This window comes from Carcharodon carcharias, chromosome 7 (assembly GCF_017639515.1).
Source record: "Carcharodon carcharias isolate sCarCar2 chromosome 7, sCarCar2.pri, whole genome shotgun sequence".
Lineage (NCBI taxonomy): Eukaryota > Metazoa > Chordata > Chondrichthyes > Lamniformes > Lamnidae > Carcharodon > Carcharodon carcharias.
This window is the reverse complement of record NC_054473.1, coordinates 153,633,285-153,659,534: the sequence shown is the minus strand read 5'-3', so window position 1 is coordinate 153,659,534 and position 26,250 is coordinate 153,633,285. Positions and strand designations below refer to the sequence as shown.

The 26,250-nt window shown below is 40.9% G+C and overlaps 1 protein-coding gene across 2 annotated transcripts in view; it reads left to right on the top strand.

Moving 5' to 3' along the window:
* cep89 (centrosomal protein 89) overlaps positions 1–26,250 on the top strand; it is a 142,447-nt gene that overhangs the window by 12,972 nt on the left and 103,225 nt on the right. For both annotated transcript variants that reach the window (XM_041191545.1, XM_041191544.1), the window contains exons 5-10: positions 6,012–6,114; positions 12,863–12,888; positions 17,081–17,132; positions 18,458–18,562; positions 22,817–23,035; positions 23,291–23,430. In XM_041191545.1, coding sequence (XP_041047479.1) covers positions 6,012–6,114; positions 12,863–12,888; positions 17,081–17,132; positions 18,458–18,562; positions 22,817–23,035; positions 23,291–23,430 — 645 coding nt within the window. The remainder of the gene's footprint in view (positions 1–6,011; positions 6,115–12,862; positions 12,889–17,080; positions 17,133–18,457; positions 18,563–22,816; positions 23,036–23,290; positions 23,431–26,250) is intronic.

Genomic DNA, 26,250 nt, shown 5'->3' with positions numbered 1-26,250 from the left:
TTAATGCTTTTAACTTCCTAATTTGCTGCCTGTGAGGACATGTCAATGTGATCGGCTGCTTGCTGACATCGCTGCTGCTGCTCGAGATCCCTTTACTTTGTGCCAGGTTTAAACTAGATCTTTGTGGACAGCTTTCTTCAAGTGCTGAAATAAAAGCAAAATTCTGCAAATGCTGGAAATCTAAAATAAAAACAGAAAATGCTGGAAAGACTCAGCAGGTCTGGCAGCACCTGAGGAGAGAGAAACTGACTTTTCCCACCATTTTCTGTTTTTATTTCTTCAAGTGCTGTTGCTTTGCCAGTGACCAAAAAACCTGGGCCATTGGCTTCATTCCCCCAACAGAAACATTTTCTACCCTTGTCACCGATTCCATCTCTCTCCCCAGCCACTATCTACACTGTTCATATTTGTTGTTCTATTCAACACCTAAGTTGGGTCTTTGACCCTCATCCTGTCCATTACAAAGCCTGTTGCCTACTTCCATCTCTGTAACATTGTCCACTTCTGCCTCACTTGTGTCAGCTCCTGCTGAAACTCTTATACAGGTCTTCTTATACAGATCTTTTCTAACCCTCACAAATCGACTATTGCAATGTTCCTCTAGCCAGCTTCAGCTCATTTAAAACATTGCTATCTTATCCTGCTCCAAGTCCCACTTGCCCCAACTCAGACCTTGCTGACTTACAGTGAGACCCCAGTTCCATAGTGCTCACATTTAAAAATCTCATTCTTGTGTTCAAATCCCTTCATGGCTTTGTTGTTCCTTATTTCTTTAACCTCGTCCAGCCACATAAGTTCACCTCTCCTCAAGTCTTCATGTACTAACTTCCGTTTCCCAACAAGTATAACAGTATTACAGTAGTTTGAGTATTGGGTATCGTATAAATCAGCAAGTTAGAGGAGCATGTTACTGGGATAATTACGGGGGCGGGAGGACTTTAGTCTTTATATAGGCATTGCAAATCAAATTGGCAAAGGTAGTTTGGAAGACAAGTTCATCGAATGCATTGAAGGCAGTTTTCTAGAACATTGGCCTGTAACTTCCACACCCCCCGGTGTTAGATTTAGAGGTTACCCCAAAGATGCATTAGGGAATCCCTCTGGCAAGTTACCAAGTAAGGGCATTCATGGCAATTGCCCAGAAGCGCTAGCTTCCTCTGGTCAATTGTGCTGCGCAGGGAACCATCTGAAAATGCGACTTAAATCGGGTTATACCTATCGTTACCCAGAAAAAGTTGTAAGAATTAAAACCTCTTCTAAGTTCTGGGTGACTATTGTAAAGACCCAGACCGACCCCAAGGGACTCTCCCCCCCACCCCCCATCCCAGACTTGGGACGCCCCACCATCCCCAGATCTTGGACACCGCCCCAGACCTCGGACCCCCATTGACCTCAGAACACCCCCCCACCAAAATCTCGGACCCTTTAACCCCTGAACCCCTGGAGCCCCACCTGACCTCCCACCTCACCCTCACCCTGTTACAGTGTTCTGGCAGGGGCAGAAATCTGACTGGAGAGATTCAAACAAGGTGTTGTAAGAAAGTTGAACAGGGATTTGGGATGTGATAAACACATTCAAAGATTTGGGAGATCAAACAGGTTGGCAATACAGTAGTAATTTGCAAGAACTGAGTTTTTTGAGTGAGATGGCAATGATAATTTAAAAAAGGAGGGGAATAGCACTTGAGGAGAAGGAACCACTTACAATGTCAACTACAGGATGTTTATGACATAAATCTTGTATTTAATGACTTGGTTAAAATAGGTGTCTGACAACTTTAAAAAAACAATCGTCCGTTTTATTTAAGTAGTAAAGATTGCTTATTATGCAATAAATTAACTTGCAGGAAAAAGTTTTTCTACAGCCATTGGGTGGTGCTGTACCTACACTGCCAAAATATTTACTGTGACCTGCTTATATTGACAGCTTTCTGAGGACGTTTCTGCAACACCTTTCTCCACCATCAATGTTATGGGGGTTGTGGAGAGTTTCAGTTCATAAGAATATGTGACTTGAGAACAAATGGAGACTTAAAATTAATGAATTTTCATTATGTCTGCAACCCAGTTCCAAACGCACACTGCAGGCTAAGGAAGTGTGTTTGGATGCCTGAGAGTAGCCTCTTTGGTACTTTAATTATTGGTGGTTATTTGCCCAATTAATATCTTTAGGAGACATTAATGGGTATTTTAAAATCGAGTGTAAGATCGTATCTCCCCGCCGCACACCGCTCCTGCCCTGCCCCTCCCCCACCCCGCCCGCCCGCTCTCCCGCCCGCCAGCTCTCCTGTCCGCCCGCCCGCTCTCTCGTCTGCCCGCTCTCTCGTCTGCCCGCTCTCTCACCCGCCCTCCCTCTCACCCACCCTCCCTCTCACCCGCCCTCCCTCTCGCCCTGCCTTCCCTCTCACCCCGCCCTCCCTCTTGACCGCCCGCCCTCTCGCCCCACCCGCCCGCCCTCTCGCCCACCCCCTCGCCTGCCTGTCCTCTCGCCCACCCTCTCGCCCCGCCCACCCTCTCGCCCCACCCGCCCTCTCGTCCCGCCTGCCCTCTCCATGCCCACCCTGCTCTCCCTCTCAGCCCTTCTCCCTCCCCCTCCCTCCCCGCCCTTCTCCCTCCTCCTCCCCGCCCTTCTCCCTCCCAGCCCCCCTCCTCCCGCCCCCGCCTCCTCCCGCCACCCTCCCCCCCCCCCCCCTTTCTGCCCTCCTCCCCCCATGTTGTCCATGGAAAAATCAAGAGGTTAGAAAACAACTGAAATTGAATATGTTAGCTTATGAAGACTGTAAGATAAATTATGGCAAACTAAAGGAGAATCTGATTAAGCACAGAGGTTAAAATGAGAAAAGGAAAGCTAAGAGGGAATTTAAGGAAAAGATTTAAAAACATTCCAGGTATTTTCAGTTTGTCTCCTGAGCCAAGAGGTTTGCCAATTTGTATGATCAAAAAATGGCACTAGGTACTTGGCTTTGGTCTTCACTTAAGAGAAGGACATTGGAGAGGAGATGAAGCCTGAAGTGTTTGACAATGAGTCGAGCAATTTGTGATGGATGATTGGAAAATTTTAAATGTTAGTTAAGCTGAGGAAAGACAAAGTACTGGAGCTTGATGGGATATATCCTAGCTTCTAGAAAAAGTTAAGGAAGAAAATCGCAGAGGCCCATTAAGTTATGTTTCAAGGCTGTATGGAATGTGGATGGGTACCTGAGGCCTAGAGAGTCACCCACTGTAGTATGCATTTTTAAAAATGGATGCAGAGTTAATTTGAGTCATTATAGGTGGAATAGCTTAACACCTGTGGTGGGCAAAAGTTTAAAGTCTTTAGTTAAGGATGAATTTCCCATGTATCTAGATAAAAAGAAAATGGTTCTAAGCAAGCAGCACAGATTCCAAAAGAGGTGTTGGGGCTTGACAAACCTCAGAGTTCTTCAAGGACTTGGCAGGCATAATAGAAGGTGGAAATATAGTGGATGTACTGTATATGGACTTTAGGAAATCTTTTGACAAGGTACCACATGAGAGATTATTGGCGAAGATTAAGTCTGAAATTAGGGGGACTGAAGCAAACTGCTTAGAAATGATTAGAAGGGAAAAAGAGAATAAAAATTAAGGACAGGTTTTTTGAGTGGTCAGACATGGTTAGTAGTGTCTCACAGGGTCAGTTCTGGTGCCACTTCTATTCACCATGTGCATAAGTGATTTTGGATATAGGCCTTTTGGGATGGTGTCAGAATTTGTGGGTGACACTGAAACAGGAGAGTTAGTTAACTATTTAGATTTTGGAAAACTACCAAGATATATTGAAAGATGGAAGAATGGGCTAAAAGGTGGTATGTTAAATTCAATGTAATTGTGAGGTGATAATTTTGATGAAAAAAATAACAGCAGTAATTATACTCCGAATGGAAGTAGGCTTTGTGCTGTGAAAATTATAGGGACATGGGGTGCAAGTTCACCCCAGGTTTCTAAGATGGGAAATAAAACTAATTGAATTCTATCCCAAATGTGTGGAATATAAAAGCCAATAGGTAATGATAAACCTATATGAAACCTTAATAAGACCTCGGTGAGTGATGGTGGGTGCAGTTTTGGGCTGCATGAAGGATATTGAGGCTTTAGAAAGGTGCAGTGCAGATTAATTTAGATGCTGCCTGGTATGACACGATACAAATAGAAAGAAAGACTTGATAAACTGGGTCTTTTTTCTTTCATACAATGCAGATTACAGAGCAACATATAAAAGCATTTATAATTATGAAAGGATGGGATAGGGACTGGGAAACAGACTGTTTCCAGTATTTGAGGGGTCTTGGATGGAAAATTAAATGTAAGATATTTAAAACAGCGGGTAGGAGAAACATCTTCATACAGACAGTTCTAAGGCTATGTGATTCACTTCTGTGGTTAATCAGACTGAAACTATGTCAAAATTCAACATTAAATTGGAAAGGGGATTGAGGAATTATGGGGACAATGGGTAAATGTGATTAGGGCTATTTGTGTGCATGAAGGGTAAACACTCAGACAGACTGGACCAAATGATTTGTTTCTGTGTGACAACCTCTTTGCATTTCTGTATATTTTCTGTAAGTGAGATGTTAAATTAATGTTCTGTGTCCCAGACCTGATAGTTCAGGTGGATTAAAAGACACTAATCGAAGAGGAGCAAGGAGTTGTCTTGGTGTCCTGCCAACTTGCTCTTTTTTCAGCTAACACCGCCAGAAATAGATCAACTGCTCATGAATCACTTTGCTGTTTGTTGGACCTTGCTGTGTACAAAATGGTTGCTGTGTTTGCCTACACAACTGTAACTTAATTATATGTGAAGAAATTTGAAATGCTTCTAATGGGTATGATAAGGCACTATATAAATACAAAGCCATTTTTTCTTATTTGAAAGCATTTCAGCTTACACTCAGCATTTTTGATTTAATTAAGTTTATTAAGGCCTGAATTTTGCTCAGTGGGGAACAAGTGATACCAGCCGTTTATTGTACTTAATGCTTGCCCATAGGTTTTGTCTTTACGGGATTTCCAACCAACTAAAAGGCACATCACCATCTGCTGAGCACTTGGGACCTGGGCAAGCAACTGTGTCCCCATTAAACTAATCAGATTGAATAATTGGTAATGAGCAGTGAGAGTCTGAACCAGGATGACTGGATTAGAATATTTAATTCCATATGAAATCAGATACAAAAGCAAACTAATGAGAGGGAAAGGAAGATTAGATGAAGAAAGATATAAATAAGAGAAGGAATGAAAAAGTTAAAAAAGTTATATTTTTATCATATCTCCAACAATAATTAAATTCTGAAGCTTGAGATTCCACATTTGTTAATGTTAATTTTCAGTGCCAAAAGGCTGTTTGACAGTAATTAAAACTTACCATGCCATTAAATGTAACTTATACTGGAGTAGACAAACCTTAATTTTCTCTGAAGAGTTTAATGTGTGAATACAAAATAAATACATCAACATTACACCATTCCATGTATTTTAATGGCATGTCTTTTGGTGAGATGCTATTCTTTCACAATTTCTGGGTTAGCTGAGCATCTTGGGAAGCAACTACTTGATTTTTGCATTTAATTGCACATATGCAGACGCTAGAAGTTTCTGTCCGATTTATACTTCAATAATGGTGACCACCATTCGTCTCATCATGAGTTTTACTGCAAAGTATCCAGTTATAGCTTGTTGGTAAGAGGTCAGTAGTAGTAAAATGAAATATAATTTGCCACCTCTGGTAAGAAGAAAGTATTTAGATGAGAAATGTTGTAACTTCCATATATTTGCTTGAACTGTTCAGTTTTAAAATCAACCTGTCTGTTTTGGAGTTTTTCTGGAATTTTATTTTACCTAAAGTACAGTCATTTAGAGAGATGGGATACTTTTGAATCAATCTTATTGAAGCAAAGTCTAGAGTTCTTGAGATTTTGATATGATTCTTAATTTCTGAGAAATGAATATGAACCTGGCTGTTTAACTTTCTCTTTTATGTGCTATTTATTTAGGAGGAAATCCCAGTATCTGTGAGCAGTGAAATTACTGACATTTCTTCCTATGATTTAGCATCAGTCACCCTGATGCATGAACCGATACCTGGGCAAGTGAGAGGTAAACAACATTAATTACTTTATTACCGACTTTGAAAACATTTTGGACCATGCTTTTGGACATGTGGGTATAAAGACACTTTAAGTGATAGCCCTGAGATACAATAATCAGGTCTGCTACTTCTTAACTTATTGCCTGTGATAGTCAAACTGATTTATTATATCCACCAGAAACATCCCTAAATGCTTCATATTCAAAAGGAGATTAGATGAAGTAATCCAAATTTACAGTTGTAACAATATCACTTAAACTGTGCAAAACATTGTATTTTATGTTTCTCTGGTGACAATTGTAAGCATAATTTATTCAGTTTAAATTGTACATTCCAGGGGAGATATATTATGTATAGTATATATACACACAAATAGTAAATTAAGTGGCTGAACAGTTTATAGCATACAAATTTTTTGACATTTCAGAAATTTTTAGTTGGACCAGCAGTAGGAAGTTTTGCAAACTAGGTGTTTTTAGCCTGTTAAAATTCACCAGGCACCCTACACAAACGTGGGATAATTTAAGCCTTGATGTAAGTTGCTTGGCATTAATTCCTTTCCACCTATCAACCACTGTCTCAAGGTCAGATAGATAGTTCACAACTTTGGCTCTTGCTTGACCTTGAGCTTTGTTTCAAAGAGTGCTTTCATTTCAGTATACTCATCTCAAACCCTGTCCCTCTACTGCAAAAAACTTCACGGTGCTTTTGTCATCTCTAGATTTAATTATCCTAGCACTCTCCTTTCTGACCTCCCTTCCTCCAATAAACCCCAACTTACTACATGCAAACTATACAATACCATGTCCCACTTCTCTATCATCCTTGTTCTCACAGATCTAAATTGGCTTTCTGCCCCACTGAAATTTAAATCTTTGGCTTTGTCTTTAAATCCCTCTGGCTCTAGTCCACCCTACCTTCGCAAACTCCCCCAGCTTTGTATCTTTCCTTCCTAAACACTCCATTCCTTTAGTGGATCTCCCATTCCTTTCACTCCTCCCATCAGTAGGTGAATCTTTGTCTTCCTACTCATGCAATTCTCTCCTTATACCTCCCCAGCACCTTGCCTCTCATTCCTCCTTTTGTAAACCTTCTCAAAACTATCTCTTCAACCAACTGTTTGGCTAGCCCTCCAAACCTCTCCCTGGCTTGGTGTTTTTTTTTTGTGCCTGTGGGATGATCTTTATGTTAAAGAGCTATACAAATACAAATTCTTGTTGTGACCGCTATCAAAGTTCTTGGGACTTGGATAAAGAAATGGCATTCATACAGGGAGAATTGTCAGACACCTAGCTGACTTAAATGCTTATTTTAACTAGTGATTTTTTTCCAACATATTTTTAACACTCTAGTTTCTCACAACGATTCACAGAAACCTGTGCTTATTGCCAGTCACAACATTCCTCCTTTCTTTTTATAATCCATTGTGGTAATGCCTTTTAGTGATTCATTCCATTTATATAAGGGATTTGTTCTAGTGCTGATAACCATCTCACTTTAAGCTATTATTATTTTTCCTTGATGCTCTCATCTAGCTCTTATGATAAGTCTAACCTCTCATTTTAATTTGTTACAATGATGTTTCTTCCTGGAACTCCCTGTCATCTTTTTGTTTTTTTTGAAGTGTTGAATTGCAAGTGTTATGTACGTGTTTCCTTTACAGATTGATCTTCAGGCTTGTATCTTATTGATTATTATTTATGAAAATAAGGATAGTTTTACAGACAGAAATAGGTTGGTGCTATTGAGGGAATATTCAGCTACTATGTTTTAATATGCAAAGTACCCATTTGTTGTCAGATAGTTGTAACCTTGAACAAAATGAAAACAATGAATTCAAAAGCATCATTTTGATCATAATACCCATTCTAAAGCTGCAAAATTAATTTTCTCTGAGTTCATTTACTTGGACATCAAGTGGTGATGACGTAGTAAAAAAAATGTTAGATCAAATGTAGCCCTTAAATTCAGCCTCATTTTAAAAAAAAAATTGCTCAATTTTTATGTGGGTAAAATTATTAGATTTTATTATTTTTGGCTCATAAAGATGGTATTCAAGCTTGTTTAAAAATAACTCGAAGAAAACACTTTTCACTTTCATTAATCCTGAGCAGCTTACGTTGTGCTAGGTTTTGTATATTTTTAGGATACATGCAACATCCTTCCACAGTAGATTAATTTTAAAGAGTTAATAGTTTTATATTCTGACTGGCAAATTGACACAAAGTAATTTTAATCTCATTGATCGCATTTATGTTCCTCATCTATACGCATCATTAGCTAATAACTTCGTGCTGAATGCTATTAACATTATTATAGCTGTGTGATCATTGCATATTGTTAGAATACAGTGACCATTTGTAATCTCCTAGAGGATAATTGCTGACTTTACAATCATTGGCAAATTTATAAAATAAATAATTAATGTAGTCAGGTCTTTATAACAGAGAGATCTAAAAAACCGATGGTATTGTTTTGCATTTTTTCTCATTTTATGCTCCTATAGACCCACATTTATTTTCTAAGTCAGTTTTAAATATAAGTATTTTAATTTAAAGGGATAAGTCATGGCAGGAGAGCTCAAAACCATGGTGTGATCCTCGTGCTCCATGTGGGAAGCTGGGAACATTTCCAGTGCCCGGGACCAGCATGTGTGCAGAAAGTGTGTCCAGCTGCAGCTCCTGGAAGCTCGGGTTTCAGAGCTGGAAACGCGGCTGGGGACACTGGAGCATCTGCGAGCCTGAGAGCATCATGGATAGCACGTTTAGAGAGGTGGTCACACTGCAGCTGAAGGGACTTGAGGAAGGAAGGGAGTGGGTGGCCACCAGGCAGTCCAAGAGAAACAGGCAATTTCAGGAGTCCTCTGGGATCCCACTCGCAAATCAGTATTTCATTTTGGAGGCTGATGAGGGTGCTGGTTCCTCCAGGGAGTGCAGACAGAGCCAAGCTTCTGGCACCACAAGCAACTGTCTGTACAGGAGGAGAGGAAGAGCAATAGTAACAGTGGATTCTATAGTCAGGGGAACAGATAAGCGCTACTGTGCCCGTCAATGTGACTCCAGGATGGTATGTTGCCTCCCTGGTTCCAGCGTCTGGGATGTCACTGAACGGCTGCAGGGCATCCTGAAGGGGGAGGAAGGCTGAGGTCATGGTACATTTTGGTACCAATGACATAGGTAAAAAGAGGAATGAGGTTTTGCATCAAGAATTCAGGGAGTTAGGCAGTAGACTAAAAAGCAGGACCTCTCGGGTTGTAATCTCTAGATTACTCCCAGTGCCATGTGCTAGTGAGCACAGAAATAGGAGAATAGCGCAGATGAATATGTGGCATAAGAGTTGGTGCAGGTGGGAGGGTTTTAGATTCCTGGATTACTGGGACCATTTCTGGGGAAGGTGGGACCTGTACAAGCGGGACGGTCTAAATCTGAACCAGAGCGGGACTAACATCCTTGCGGGCGGGTTTGCTAGTGCTGCTAGGAGGAGTTTAAACTAATTTGGCAGGGGGAGGGGACACAGAATGTTAGGAGAATAGGGACACATCAGAATACAGTAAAACAGTCAAGTCAGAGGGAGCATAGCTGCCTTAAGTTTCAAAGGAGTAAGGCAAGGCTGGATGGCCTCTACTTTAATGCCAGGAGTATTACAGGTAAAACGGATGAGTTAAGGGTGAGGATTGATACGTGGATTTATGATATAGTAGCCATCACAGAGATGTGGTTGAGGGAGGGGTAGGATTGGCAGCTCAACATTCCGGGATATAGAATCTTCAGGCAAGACAGGGGAGGAGGTAAAAGAGGAGGAGGCATTGCATTATTAGTTAAGGAGTCAGTTACTGCAGTAAGGAGAGATGATATCTTGGAGGGGGCATCGAATGAAACTTTGTGGGTACAGCTTAGGAATAAAAAAGGGGCAGCCACATAGGTGTTTATTATAGACCCCCAAGTCTTCAGCGGGAAATTGAGGAGCAAATATGTGCACAATTCGCAGAGGTGTGTAAAAACAATAACAATAGGATAATTATATTAGGTGATTTCAACTTTCCCAACATTAATTGGGATAGACATAGTGTTAAGGGCTTGGATGGAGTGGATTTCTTGAAATGTGTACAGGAGAACTTTTTAGGTCAATATGTAGAGGGTCCAACAAGGGACGGCGCAGCGCTGGACCTAATTCTGGGGAATGAAGCCGGACAGGTGGCTGAGGTGGTGGTGGGAGAGCATTTTAGTGATAGTGACCACAACTTTGTACAATTTAAGCTTGTTATGGACAAAGAAATAGACATGTTGCAAAAAAACATTTTGGATTGGGGGAGAGCGGATTTTAGTAAAATAAGGCAGGATCTGGCCAAGGTAGACTGGGAACAGCTATTTGTGGGGAAATCTACAAAAGAGCAGTGGGGGGGGGCATTCATTAAGGAAATGGGGAGGGTGATAGGAAGGAGTAACAAGACCAGAGAACTGTGAATGACCAGAGATATTAAGGATACGATGAGAAGGGAAAGAGAAGCTTTTAGCAGGTACAAGGGGAGCAAATCAGTGGAGGCATTAGTGGAGTGCAGAAAGTGCAGGGTGGAGCTTAAGGAAGCAATTAGGAGAGAAAAGAGGGGATATGAGAAAGCTCTGGCAGGTAAAAGTAGGGAAAATCCCAAGTTATTCTATATGTATATCAATGGGAAGAGGATAACCCGGAAAAGAGTAGGGCCCATAAGGGACCAAGGGGGCAATCTATGGGTGGAGCCAGAGGACATCAGTAGAGTGTTGAACGAATACTTCACATCCATCTTCACCCAAGAGAATGAGGATGAATGTCTGGAACTTGGAGAGAGGGACTGCGAGGTTCTTGAGCAAATTGATATAGGGAGTGACAAGGTATTGGAGGTGTTGGCAGGCTTAAGAGTGGACAAATCTGCAGTTCCAGATGATTTATGTCCCAGACTACTGAGGGAGGCAAGGGAGGAGATCGCAGGGGCTCTGACCCAAATTTTTAATTCCTCTCTGGCCACGGGGGAGGTGCCAGAGGACTGGAGAACAGCTGTCGTGATTCCAGTATTTAAGAAAAGTTGTAGAAATAAGCCAGGGAACTACAGACCAGTGAGTCTCACGTCAGTAGTAGGGAAACTATTGGAGAAAATTCTGAAAGAGAGAATCTATCTCCATTGGAGAGGCAAGGTTTGATCAGGGATAGTCAACTTGGCTTTGTCAGAGGGAGGTCATGCCTAACAAATTTGATAGAATTTTTGAGGAGGTGACCAGGTGTGTAGATGAGGGTAGTGCAGTTGATGTAGTTTATGTGGATTTCAGCAAAGTCTTTTACAAGGTCCCACATGGGAGGCTTATAAAGAAGGCAAATGCACATGGGATACAGGGTAATTTGATAAGGTGGATTCAAAATTGGCTTAGTTGTAGGAGACAGAGGGTGATGAAAGAAGGCTGCTTTAGGGACTGGAAGCCAGTGTCCAGTGGCGTACCACAGGGATCTGTGCTGGATCCCCTATTATTCGTCATTTATATAAACGACATAGATGACTATGTGGGGGGTAGGATTAGTAAGTTTGCAGATGACACAAAGATTGGCCGGGTGGTTAACAGTGAGGCTGAGTGTCTTGGGCTACAGGAAGACATGGACGGGATGGTCAAATGGACAGATAAGTGGCAGATGGAACTTAACCCTGAAAAATGTGAGGTGATACACTTTGGAAGGATTAATTTGACAAGGAAGTATTCAATGAACGGCATGACACTAGTAAGTTCTGAGGAACAAAGGGACCTTGGCGTGTGTGTCCATAGATCTCTGAAGGCGGAGGGACATGTTAGTGGGGTGGTGAGAAAGGCATATGGGACATGTGCCTTTATCAATTGAGGCATAAATTACAAAAGTAGGGAGGTCATGTTGGAGTTGTATAGAACCTTGGTGAGGTCACAGCTGGAGTACTGGGTGCAGTTCTGATCGCTACATTATAGGAAGGATGTGACTGCACTGGAGGGGGTGCAGAGGAGATTCACCAGAATGTTGTCTGGTGTTTAAGTTATAGAGAGAGGTTGGATAGATTTGGGTTGTTTTTGTTTGAGCAGAGAAGACTGAGGGGCGACCTGATCGAGGTGTACAAGATTTTGAGGGGCATGGACAGGGTGGATAGGGAGCATTTGTTCCCCTTAGTTGAAGGGTCTGTCACGAGGGGACACAAGTTCAAGGTGAGGGGCAGGGGGTTTAGGGGGGATGTGAGGAAAAGCTTTTTTACCTATAGGGTGATGACGGTCTGGAATGCGCTGCCTGGGAGGGTGGTGGAGGTGGGATGCCTCACATCCTTTAAAAAGTACCTGGATGAGCACTTGGCACGTCATAACATTCAAGGCCATGGGCCAAGTGCTGGTAAATGGGATTATATAGGCAGGTCAGGTGTTTCTCTTGTGTCGATGCAGACTTGATGGCCCGAAGGGCCACTTCTGCACTGTGAGACTCTATGATTCTGTGAAAATGCTTGCACAGTGTTTGCACCTACAAGCCTTGCTGCTTCTTGTCATGATATATGGCCACACTTTTGTGTCACATTCATAATTGTAAATTGCTATGTCTACATTTCTCGCTCAACTGTTAGTATTGTTGCAATCTTTGGCTAGTGGGTAGGGCTATCAAGTGAGTTTATGAACTGTCTCACTCAACTTCATCACCATCTTGCACACAAAAAAACTTATATTTATCAACTGACCAAAGGCAGTTTGTTAGATGTTTTGAAAATCTTTCTTTTTCCTCTTCCAGAACAATCTCCAGTTCAAATACCTAAGGTAAGAAAAACAAAAACATGAACCATTTTTTCAAAGGAAGACAATGGTAAGAAACATAAGAAGATTAGAAATAGAAGCAGGAATAAGCCAGTTGACTCCTTGAGCCTGTTCTGCCATTCAATAAGATCATGCCTGATCTGATTATGGCCTTAACTCCACTTTCCTGCTGACACCTGCACAATCTCTGACTCCTTTGTAGATCAAAAATCTCTCTAAGTTAGCCTTGAATATATTCAATGATCCAGCCTCCACTGCTCTCTGAACTCCAAAAATTAACCACCCCCTGAGAGAAGAAATTCCTCCTCATGCCAATTCTGAACAGGAGACCTTATTTTTAAACTGTGCCCCCTAATTCTAGATTCCCCCACAAGGGGAAACATCCACTCAGCAAATACTTTGTACGCCAGGCATGATCTTACCGATGCCCTGTACAGTCGTAGCAAGACTTCCCTATTTTTATGCTCCACCCCCTTTCCAATAAGAACCAACATTCCATTTGCCTTCCTAATTACCTGCTGTACCTATTGGCTAACTTTTTGTGGTTCATGTACAAGGACACTCAGATCCCCCTATACCACAGCATCCTGCTCTCTCTCTCCATTTAAATAATATTCTACTTTTCCGTCCTGCCAAAGTGGACAACCTCACATTTTCCCATATTATACTCCATCTGCCAATTTTTTATCCATTCACTTTATCTGCCTATATTCCTTTGCAAACTCTTTGTGTCCTTCTGACAACTTGCTTTCCTACCTATTTTTGTATCATCAGCAACATTGGCTACAACTCATACGATTCAAGTCATTGATATAGATTGTAAATAGTTGAGGTCCCAGCACCGACCCCTGGGACATTCCATTAGTTATGCTTTGCCAACCTGAAAATGACCCCTTTACCCTGATACTCTATTTCCAGTTAGTTGGCTAATTCTCTACCCATGCAAATATATTACCCCCAACACCATTAGTTCTTATCTTGTGTATTAACCTTTTATGTGCTATAATTGAATGCCTTTTGGAAATCCAAGTACTCCACATCTGCTGCTGCTTCCCCTTTATTCACCCTGCTTGTTACATCCTTGACAAACTCTAATAAATTTGTCAAACACGATTTCACTTTCATAAAACCATGTTGACTCTGCCTAGTTATATTATGATTTCTAAGTGTCCTGCTACTGCTTCCTTAATAATGGATTCTGTAGCAATTTTCCCAATGACAGATGTTAGGCTAACTGGCTTGTAGTTCCCTGCTTTCTGTCTTCCTTCTTTCTTGAATTGAAATGTTACATTTGCGATTTTCCAATCTGCTGGGACCTTTCCAGAATCTAGGGAATTTTGAAAGATTATAGCCAATGCATCCACTATCTCTGCAACCACTTCTTATAAAGCGCTAGGCTGCTGGCTATCAGGTCCAGAGGACTTGTCAGCATTTAATTCAATTAGTTTTCCTAGTAATTTTTCTTTAGTGATATTGATTGTTCTAAGTTCCTCTCTCCCCTATTCTTGTGATGATTTTTTTCTTCTACTGTGAAGACAGATGCAAAATACTTGTTCAAAGTCTCTACCATTTCCTTCTTTCTTATTAGTAATTACCCAGTCTCATCCTCTAAGGGACCAAAACTTACTTTAGCCACTATTTTTTCTTCTAATGTACTTATAGAAACTTTTAATATCTGTTTTTAAACTTCTTGCTAGTTTTCTATCATACTCTAATTTCTCCCTTTTGTTTTAGTTGTATTTTGCTGGTTTATAAAATTTTCCTAATCCTTCAGCCTACCACTGATCCTCATATCAATGTATGCCTTCTTTTTTAATTTGGTACCGTCCTTAACTTTCTTAGTTAACAATGGATAGTACACCCTTCTCAGAGTGTTTCTTTGTTAATGGATATCTTTGCTGAGAGGTATGAAATTTCTCCTTAGATTTCTTCCACTGCTTCTCTACTTTTTAACCTATTTTCCCAATCCACTTTTGCTAACACTGTCTTCATAGCCTCGTAATTGCCTTTATTTAAGTTTAAGATACTCACCCTCAAACTCTATTATATGATCACTGTTGCCTCGAGGATCGTTTACAATGCGATTACTAACTAACTCTGTCTCATTACACATTACTCAGTCTAAAATAGTATGCTCCCTGGTTGATTCCAGAACATATACTGTCCAAAATATACCCTGTGAACTCATCCTCCAAGCTACCTTTGCCAATTTAATTTGTCCAATTTATATGAAGATTAAAATTGCTCACGGTTATTGCAGTAGGTTTCCAACAGGCCCCCATTATTTTGTTGTCTATACTGTGTCCCACAGTGTGGCTACTGTTAGGGGGCCTATAAACTATTCTAACCAGTGACTTCTTCCTTTTTCTATTTCTTGTTTCCACCCAAACTGATTCTGCATCTTGACCTTCCAAGCCAAGAACATTTCTCACTACTGATCTTATCCGTTACTAACAGAGCTACCCCACCTCTTTTTCCTTTTTTCCTGTCCTTCTGAAATGTTAAATAACCTTGAATATTCAGGTCCCAGCCATGGTCACTTTGCAAACATGTCTCTGTAATGGCTATCATATCATACTCATTTATTTATATTTGTGCTGTCAGGTCATCCATTTTGTTATGAATGCTATGTGCATTCAGTTGAAGATCCTTTAATTCTATCTTTTTACCATTTTCCCTGCTCTGAACTTATTTACTGGTGCATTCTTATGTTTTTATGTTCTGACCTTTTCTGTCACATTCTGGTTATCATTACCTGTATTGTTATCATGCACTATTACTTTGTCCTTTCTCTTTAACTTTCCAATTCTCCCCTCATATGAACCCAGCACCTGCTGCATCAACCCCACCCACGACGCCCCCACTATTTAGTTTAAAGCCCTCTCCACAGCTCTAATTGTATGATTCACCAGGATACAGGCCCCACTGTGGGTCAGGTGAAGGCCATCCCAATAGTACAGTTCCCTTTTTCCACAGTACTGGTGCTAGTGCCCCATGAATCAAAATCCATTTCTCCCACACCAATCTTTGAGCCACGCATTCAACTCCCATCTTATTTATGCTATGCTAATTTTCTTGTGGCTCAGGTAGTAATCCAGAGCTCATTACTTTTGTGGTTCTGTTTCTAATTTAGCCTCTAGCTGCTCATATTCCATCAGCAGAACCTCTTTATTAGTCCCGCTTATGTTGTGGTACCTATATGGACCACAAAAAGTTGGATCCTCTCCCTCCCACTGCAAGTTCTTCTCCAACCCCGAACAGATGCCCTTAGCCCTAGCATCAGACAGGCAACACAGCCTTCGGGACTCATGCTCTCAACTACAGAGAATAGTTATCCACCCTCCTAACTATACTGTCCCCTATTATAACTACATTCCTTTTTACTCTCGCGGTTCAATGGCCCCCCTCTACCTGCATGCTGCGATCAGTTTGCTTATCCTCCTAGCAGTCCCTGCTGTCATTCACACAAGTTGCAAGAACATGGAACCTTGGACAAATGGAAGGGCTGAGGTTCTGCTGTTACTAGCTTCTGGATCCCCACCCTGCATCACTCGTAGACATAGCTTCTTGTCCCTGACTAAATCTGAAGTACCTAACCTAAAGGGTGTGACTGCCTTCTGGAACAAAGTGTCCAGGTAATTTTCCCCCTCTCGTATGCATTGCAGTGTCCAAAGCTTGGACTCAAGCTGATCAACTCTGAGCTGAATTTCCTCAAACTGCAGTCACTTACTGCAAATGTGGTTGCAGTGGATCACACTGGTGTTTCCCACATGTTACAGTTGTAACATGTCATCTGTATCACCATAAAGCTTTGCGCAAAATGAACCACATGTTCACTCAGAAATTGCTAAGACTTTTATTATCCTCTAACTATTTTGTAATAAATGAGTTAACCCTTATTTTAAATAATAAAGAATCAATATGAGTGAGTTGAGCTTTCATATGACAACTTTGCAGAAGCCTGTAATATGGTTTTCAAAGAATATTTCTTTGGTAAGTTATTAGACAACAAAAATGATAGAATATGTCACTGTCCATGACCATCTCAGGTGGTTTGAAAGTTATGAAAAATAAATAATACTGCCACATAGGATGTATTGCAGAGGAAGCAGAACAGGTTAAAGTGGTAATAGTTCAAGGAGCAAATTGGTTTTGTGAAAAGGAGCTTATAAAATATTATTAATTTTGTTTTCAGGGACAAGTAATTGAAAAGGAACAGACAATTCCAGAGTTCAGCTCAGTTGCAGGTAATGCCATCAGTCAGTGTATTTTTTTCCCTTTTAATCCTGGTTTGATCAGCTGTTTCACACAGAAGCTTTTTAGGTTTGATACCAGAAATTATGGGTTGAGTCTTCCGGTCGGCATGCAGGGGTGGGCCCGACACTCTGACGTGTAAAATGACGTGCGGTGACGCCGGGCATGCATCTCAACGTCATCGTGCGTCATATCGGTATTTCGTTTGGTGGCCGTGCGCCAGAGGTGGCTGCGCGCCCGCCGAAATGTCAACAGCCTATTAAGGCCATTAACAAAGTAATTAAACTAGTTAAGAATGCTGCCCATCCAACCTTAAGGTTGGCGGGCAGGCGAAGAGCCCATGTGGTCCTCGCGTTTTTCAGGAAACCTCATCCACGGTTGGGATGAGGTTTCCTGAAGCTTTCACAAAATAAATAAATTTTCCAAACTTCACAAACATGTCCCAGCTCATGTGACACTTTTTACTCTATTTATTAAAAAGTTTTCTAATCCATTCAACCTCTCTGAGGCATGGAGCTGCCTCAGGGTGGTTGCTGTGCTCTTTGTGTGCATGTGCGAAAGAGTGCAGGCCCCGACTCTCCCTCCTCCCTCCACCCACACAGGTAGTGCTGAGAGCTACTGGCCGTGTGTTACACTGTTAAAGTCCACTCGCATAAAATGGTGGCGCACAGCCGATCGCGGGTGGCGATCAGCTCTGCGCCCACCCCCGTCCGCTCCCGCCTAGCCTGTCCACCATAGGAAACATTCTCCCCTATGTTATTGGCACCAGTCACAAATTAGTAATTGTACACTAAAGCGACGATCAAAAGAAAACCCTGTACTAATTAATTGGAAAACTGCAATATGACATAATAGGCAGTCAAACAGGGCAAATACAAGTTTTTATAAAGATTGAAATACCTGTTGGTATCCTGGCTAGAGGATGGGGACAGGGGAGATTTCCCTCAGCCATGTGATGGAAAGAAATTGGAGCCCATACCAACCTCGTAAAATTGCATGTTGAGGGGGGACGCAGTTGGCTGGATGGCTGGTTTGGATCAGATTGGTGCCAGCGGCACAGGATTTGATTCCCATTCCAGCTGGGTTGGATTTGGGGCCTGCCTGCTGCCCTACCTGTGGTGGAGGTCATGGTGCTGTGGGTGAGACCTGCCTTCGGCCAAGAAATCAAGAATCGGTTTACATACTAATTGAAACTGACATGCGATTGATAGCTGCATGTTTGCTGAGCCTTATGTACACTGATATCTTAAAATGGTATTTTCAGTATGAACAACAAAGATGCAATTGCTGCTTTTGATAATAACACCCTGTTCTTAAGGTTTGAAGAACAGCATGAGCATTGAAAGCCCCAGAACGTCATCTGCTGTAACTCAACAAAAGAGAAAAGAAAAAATAGAAATAATTTCGGAGGAGACCAAATCAGGTGGGAGAGCAGTTTAATCAAATGTACAGTAATAGGCCTTTGAATAATCAAATGTACAGTATTGGACCAGTTGCCTTATGATCCATTGTTGAGCATTATATTGATTTTGTCTTGAAAGTATGCCCATATCATGGTAGGGACGACTAGACTGCAATAATTAACTGGGAACTCTTATTTACCCTCCTTCAGCTATGAACAGTGAGGCCAGTTGTGATGTCCTTGCTGCCACTAACTTCTGATGATGGAATAGGTTGTCCCATTCCCTGTGCTTAGTACAAGTTCCTGATATTGGTCGTTCCATCAACTACAGAGAACTTTAGAAGTAATTTCTCGAATTTCTCTTTCCATCCCTGTATCTCATGCTCAGTTATAGGATGGATTAATCCAAACTGATTTCCTTCTAGCCAAGCCTTTTCCTTATATAAGGGAGCTCAGGCCAAAAATGGTACTTATTTTTAGAATTTATAATGTCAGAGCTTTGACAGTTATAGATAAATTGCTAAATTTTAACTGAAGTAGACAATACCCAAACATAAATTGTGATTAAAGTCTGTTCAAGAATGACTGAAAAGAAACGTATTGCTCTAAGCTGAATGCAAATTAATGCCCAAAAGCTACCCTGTATATCAACATTTGTAAAGTTGTAAAGCTTTTGTAAAAAGAACTTGCATAATTTTTGCTTAAGCAATATTAGTGAGAAATAAAATATGAATTGAGCAAGAAGCTTTTCAGTCTTGAAGTAAGATTTCAGTTACTGAAATCTATATGTCCTCTGAGATTGCGAAGGCTATGGGCTGAATTTTACGTTGATTGGGTGATAGCACCCCCGACCTGATCAGGCGTGAAATTGCGCGAGATGACGTCGGGTGGGCGTCCTGATATCATTGTGCGCTTGAGCGATATTTCGCTCGGCGGATGTGTCTGCTATTTTCCCTCGTCCGTCCAACCTTATGGTTGGCGGACAGGCAAATCAGCCAGTCGGCCTTTATATTTTTCATGAAATCTCATCCAAGGGTGGGATGGGGTTTCCATTATGAAATAAACTAAAAATCTGCGGGCAGCAGTTTTATCATCTATATTTTGAGGTGCCTAATTGTGATGCTCAGACACTTTTTTCTGCTTTTTAAAACTTTATTAGAACATTTTCGGGTCTGCAGCTCCCTGAGGCAACTCTCTGCTTTCAGGGAGCTTTCTTTCAGCGCTCACCTACACCTGTGTTGATGTCATTGGCCACCCTCCTCCTGCTCCCACCCTGGCAATGTTGAGCTTTTCAGTGCGCAGTTCTCGCTGGCTGGCCATTAATAGGCCAATTGTACCCGCCTGCCGAGCTAAAAATTCAGGCCTAAGGTTTTGAGAAAAAAAATGAACTTCATTATTGGAAATTGAGATTATTAAAACTTGTATTATTGATTACCAAACATGTTTCAAATCACCTTGTTTGTAATAGCGACTTATCACTCATTGTAAAACCCTGAAGGTTATCTTGAGTACTTAGTTCGCGTGTCAATAAATAGCAATCCATTTATGCACAAATTAATTAAGGGTTTAGCTGATAAAAATTGTATTTTAAAATGATCTTTAATTTATCTTTATGATTCATTGACTTTTATTACGTAATACTTCTGTACATGGATAGGCCCAGTTGTCTTTACGAATATCCTGGTATCTGGCTCAGCATGCTCTGACTCTAAAATGTCAATTTCATTTTCAATCACTAAGGAATTTTTACAAATTCATTCATGGGATGTGGATGTCATTGGCAATGCCAGCATTAAACCCAGGATGTGGATAGTGGGGGATTCAGTTATGGTAATGCAATTGAAAGTCAGGTGGTTAAACTCCCTCTTGTTGGAGATGGTCACCTGGCTCTTGTATGGTGCAGAAGTTACTTGCCATTCTTCAGCTCAACCCTGAATGTTGTCCAGATCTTGCCACATGTAAGTACGGACTGCTTCATTATCTGAAAATTCACAAATGGACTGAACACTATGTGCTTCCCCACTTTTGACCTTATATTGGAGGGGAGGTAACTAATGAAGCAGCTTATTTTGGTTGTGCCTAGGACACTGCTCTGAGGAACTCAGTTGAAAGATCATTGACAGAAATTGGAACAACAAGAAGTTGTATTTATATAATGCCTTTATTATATTAAAATATTCCTAGGCATTTCGGAGAGACATTCTAAAGCAAAATATGACACTGAGCTCATAAGGAGATATTAGGGAAGATGACCAAAAGCTTGGACATAGAGGTTTTAAGGAGTCTTAAAGGAGGAAAGAAAACAAGGTCAAGGGGTTTAGCAGTTTAGGTTAGGGAGGGAATTCTAGAACTAATAGGCCAAGGCAGCAGAAGGTACGGTTGTGAAGCGATTAAAATTGGGAATGTTCAAGAGGCTGAAATTAGAGAAGTGCAGACGTCTTTGAGGGTTGTAGGGCTAGATGAGATTAACAAGATAGGGAAAATCAGGCCCTGGAGAGATTTGGAAACGAGGACTCGAGTTTTAAAATCAAGGCATTGCTTATCTGGAAGCCAGTAGAGATCAGCAAACACAGGAGTGAATGGGCAGCAGTAAACAAGCTACAAAAGTGGAACTGAGTAAAAGAAAAATTCTAGTTATCCTAGCTTCCTTCATAAATCTGAGCATTTGAAGTTGATAGACATTTCACAGACTGTTTTTCTGTAATAATGCAATTTAAATATTAAATCATTTGTGCTGAAGATAAATCAGATATTCATGCTAGGATAACTAGAATTTTTCTTTTACTCAATTCCACTTTTGTAGCTTGTTTACTGCTGCACATTCTCTTCAAACTGAGAGGGTACTGAGAGTGCTTGCATAATTGCTAACAATGCTACTTTATAATTGTCACTAAAAGAATGCATTTTTGAAGTATAGAACATGCTTCTAAATTTTGCCTCTCTTGTCAGAATTGTTCAAAAATTAATGAAATCTAGCTGTTGAAGTGAGCAAGTTTAAAAGTAGGTGGACCTGTAATTGGAACATAGTATCTTCTAGTCGGTAGCTGAGTATTCAACTGGTTTAAATTACTCACCACCAGCACCACCACCCCCAAAAAAACAATTCCACTGTCATAACTAGTCATGTATTGAATTACATTAAATAACTTTACAAATGACAACTCTCCACTTGCTTGGATGAGCGCAGCTCCAACAACACTCAAGAAGTTTGACACCATCCAGGACGAAGCAGTCCACTTGATTGGCACCCCTTCCACAAACATTCACTCCCCTCCACCACTGATGAACTGTGGCAGCAGTGTGTACCATCTACAAGATGCCCTACAGAAACTCACCAAGGCTCCTTTGGCAACACTTTCCAAACCCATGACTGCTACCATCTAGAAGGACAAGGGCAGCAGATGCATGGGAACACCACCACCTGGAAGTTCCCCTCCAAGCCACTCACCATCCTGACTTGGAAATATATTGCTGTTCCTTCACTGTCGCGGGGTCCAAATGCTGGAACTCCCTCCCTAAGAGCACTGTGGGTGTACCTACAACACATGGACTGCAGTGGTTCAAGAAGGCAGCTCACCTCTACCACCTCAAAAGCAATTGGGGATTGGCAATAAATGGTGGCCTAACCAGTGACGCCCACATCCCGTGAATGAATAAAAAAAACTTATAAAGGACTGTTGGTTATGAATCTGTATGATTAACAAATGTTAATGGCTTATGTGCAACTATTTTGATAATGTTTAATTGGCTGATTTTAAAAAAGAACTGATTTTTACTCTTTATTCATTATAAATCCCAAATCAATCTTCTACAAATTACAAGTTGGTTTTCAAATGCAATTTAAGGAGAAAATAATTCACGTGAAGTAGGGTTTTAGTTGTACATTTTTAGCTATGCTGACTTAGATTGACATTAACCATTTTTCTTTATTGAAATAGTAAAAGGCAATATTAGGGAAGATGAGCAAATGCTTGGACTAAGAGGTTTTAAGGAGGGAATATATTGGAATTATGTAAAATGCAATGTAAATAGTATTTATTTCAAACCAAGAACAATTTTGATACACTGGTATACTTTGGTCATACAAATCTATAGTACAACAGAAATAACCTAAAAGCTATGTAAATTATGAATGTGATTTAGCTTCATCCAAAATTTCAGATGCTCTATTTATATGGATTTGCATTATTTCCATGAACTTGCCTGACTCAGATATTGATATTCTTTGCTTTGGCGTGTTTAACGTGAATTGCTGTGGTATTTGTGGTACTGCAGATTTAACAGTTAAAGCTAACCGAGAGCTGATGGAGATCCGAAAGGAGCTGTTACAAGAACTAAAAGAAAGAAACCAGACATTGGTTTCTGAAAATCAGGTCATTGCCTATCAGGCTCACAGCCTGACCCAACAGCTGGAAGGAATGAAGCTTAAAGTGGAGCGATTGGAAAAAGAGAATCATAAGCGACAAGAAGCTGAGAACAGCCAACCGAGGGAAGGTTGGAAATATTATCCCTCCTTCGATAATACAGTAGCTGCTAAAAGATTAATAGTCTAACTTCAAGAGCAAAATATTTATTGGAAACATAATTATGAAGTACGTTGTGTTTTAATTCTGTAGATGCTGATTTATACCTTTTCTTGAACATAATAGAAATTTACTTTAATCTTCAGCAAAGATTTTTGAAACAATTTGTTAATAAAATTTGAACAAGTGTCAAAACACCTTTTAACTTTCTAATTACCATTTCTAGATGAAAAAACAGAACTACTTTCACTCAGACAACATGCTCAGGAACTCGTAGATGAAAATGATGCCTTGAAAATGACCATCCATCGCTTAAATATAGAACTAAACCGCTACCAAACCAAGTACAGGCCTGTACATAATGAGGTAAAACAAATACTAAAAATTGAATCTTTCTCTCTTTTTTCTCCCTTTTTTATATTGACTCTTCATAGTTTTGAGTTCAGTAACTTCCAAGTCAATCCTTTCCCCCACCCCTGCCATCGCCGCCATTTAAATGTGCTCATCAAATAAATATGTATTTGTGCTGTTGCTCACACTTTATCCAAAAGCAGCTTGTTAATGCACACAGGTGTCAGACAGTAACTTCATTAAGATTGTTTTGTATCTGTAACATTCAGCAACAAATGGTCTGGTATATTCTCTGACCAAAAAATACTGGCTGCATGAGACCTGTACATCAGGAGTGAGCAACAGTGTTTCTAATCATGAACAATTGCACATTTTCCTAAACTTTGTCAATGTATTTTATCTTCATTTTCATTCCCATGTAGACATGCTTCCTTGACATCACACCCCAAAGGTATTGTGTACCCACCAATAAAAGCTATTGAAATATAACCTGAACTGATACCCTTACCAGTTTTTCTTTACCTCCCCGTGGATTTTGACATCTGTCTCAGTGTAGATTTGTATCTTACAAACTAACTCAGATCAACAGGACCGATCTGCTTAAAAGAGATCTAAATTGGTCTTTGACTATATGCCACAGCTTACAGATACCAGGAAGCGTGTGCATATAATATTCTATTAATTTCTCCCTTTTTTAACCCGATCTCTCCATATGAAACTAGTGTTTCTTCTCTTCAGATTTTGATGAGGAAGTTTTTGTAAGTGGTGGAATGGATGCCTGCTTCTGTAATAAAAATCTACTTTCGCATGATGACGCATTTTGTAGTTGCTGTTAGATTGGTTTAGTGCAGTAGTACTGCTACTTACTCCTGATGTGCAGGTCTCACTCAGCCAGACAGTCTCAAAGTAAAGTTGTCAGAATCTCAAAACTGGATGCCAGAAAGATCAAACTTTTAAAGACTTTTTCTTGACAGCTGGCTGAATTGAATTCAGTAGGATTACTGTGGGGTTGACGATGGCTATGCAAGGCCAGAATTTTGGTATTTGAAAATGCTATCAATCTCAAAGCAGTTTTTGTACAGATTTTTCCTCATTTTGCTGTTGATGCATTTATCTTTTAAGACTCTGGATTTTACTGGAAGATGTACACATGCATTTGTATTTACAAAGCTACTCCTCTTTTTCTTTGTCATACATTTCATTTTAATCTTAAAATATTCCAAAGAATATATTTGATTTATATATACTCAAAGTATTTAAAATCTAGTCAATGGGGGCTACCTGAATTACTGGCCAGAATTAAGATTATGATTTTTGTTGCACGTATATGTGTTAAATTCTACCACTTAAATTCTGCATCCCACTCTCTTTCTGATCTCTCTGCTCTCACACTGTTCCAAACAAGCTCATGGAACAGCACCTTTTCTCTCTGCTAGAGACAAATTTTAACATTGCCTGAAGCAACTTCAGACTTGAACCTCAGTTTCAGTTTTCTCTTGTAATTTCTGATGGGTGCTCCAGTGCACCTGGGAATAGGGGAAATTGTGAGCTAGTTCTTGGGTTGGGGATCTCCTACTGGTGCATGGTCGGTAGAATGCTCTGTACTCGGGGGCTACAAATTTAATAAGTGCCAGTTTACGGTGCAGAGATCACAATGTACGAGTACCCCGCACCCAGCTGGCGTGATGCACGCAACATGCAATCTTTGCTGTCTACTAGCCTCAATCAATGTGGATTGTAGAACTAAATGTACTGCTGGCTGGCTGCATATTCAGCAGGCGGCTCAGGTACTCTACCTCCTAAAGAGGAAGTGCATTCAGACTACAGCAGCTGAAGGAGCTGTAACAAAAAGTGTTTCAGAGAAGGAATAAGAGTACCAATCAAAATACAGGCCAGAGACTCTGATGCGTTGTTAGAGGCCTCAGTCAAGAAGGTGGAAAGGAGAACAGAGGTCATGTTTCCGCAGGAGGCCAGGAAACCCTCCAGGTGCACTGGAAAGGGGATGGGAGCAGAAAGCCACAAATGTCAGTCCAAGGACTACAGCCTTAAGAGCCTGGCTGCAGTGCTGCAAAAAGTTCAGTGACCTCATACGAGTGATCAAGGTCAGTGAATGCATCTTCAACTGCTATTTCCTAACCATCGCACTACCAACTTCACACACTGCTCAGTGCGCCAAACCCACATCATTCACCCATCAGCAATTTCTAGCAATCAGGAGTCATGCTTAACATTCAGATGCTTCACCTCACCCTCACACCCTTACCACATCTTACAGCTTCCACACCCTTTTAGCTATGACAGGCAAATCATCCAAACACCTTGCAACATATTCACTGACACTCTTCCCTATTTCTCAGAGCATAAGGTTGCCACAGCAGGAGGCAGCAGCAGAGAACTGGCAGGGGACAGGTGTTCTGGCAGCTGCTGAATTGCTTGGAAGAGATGATGCTGTGAATTATTGGGCTGGCAGTGACTGAGACGATTGCAACTAGCATCGCTTGTGAACGCAGAATGTTCCTTTCCTATGCACCTTCTGAAATCCCACTTCACACTCATTCCATAATTTGGCATGAGTGCAAGTTACAGATGGTGTGACCATGGAACTCCTGCGTCCCACCCAGTCCCCTTTTTCTCAACCCAATCTCCCCTTTTGCACACGATTTCAAATACAATCACTTGATCTGGCACTCGCAGTCACCAGTGCAGATACTGGCTGTGTGCTTATATTAGAGAGTAATATAGAGGCAGGATCAGTATTTGTTGAGTCACCTGGAATAAGTGGGCTGCAATCAGGCTGGGGGAAAGGATAGCGCATGTGCTAACTCAGCAGAGAGT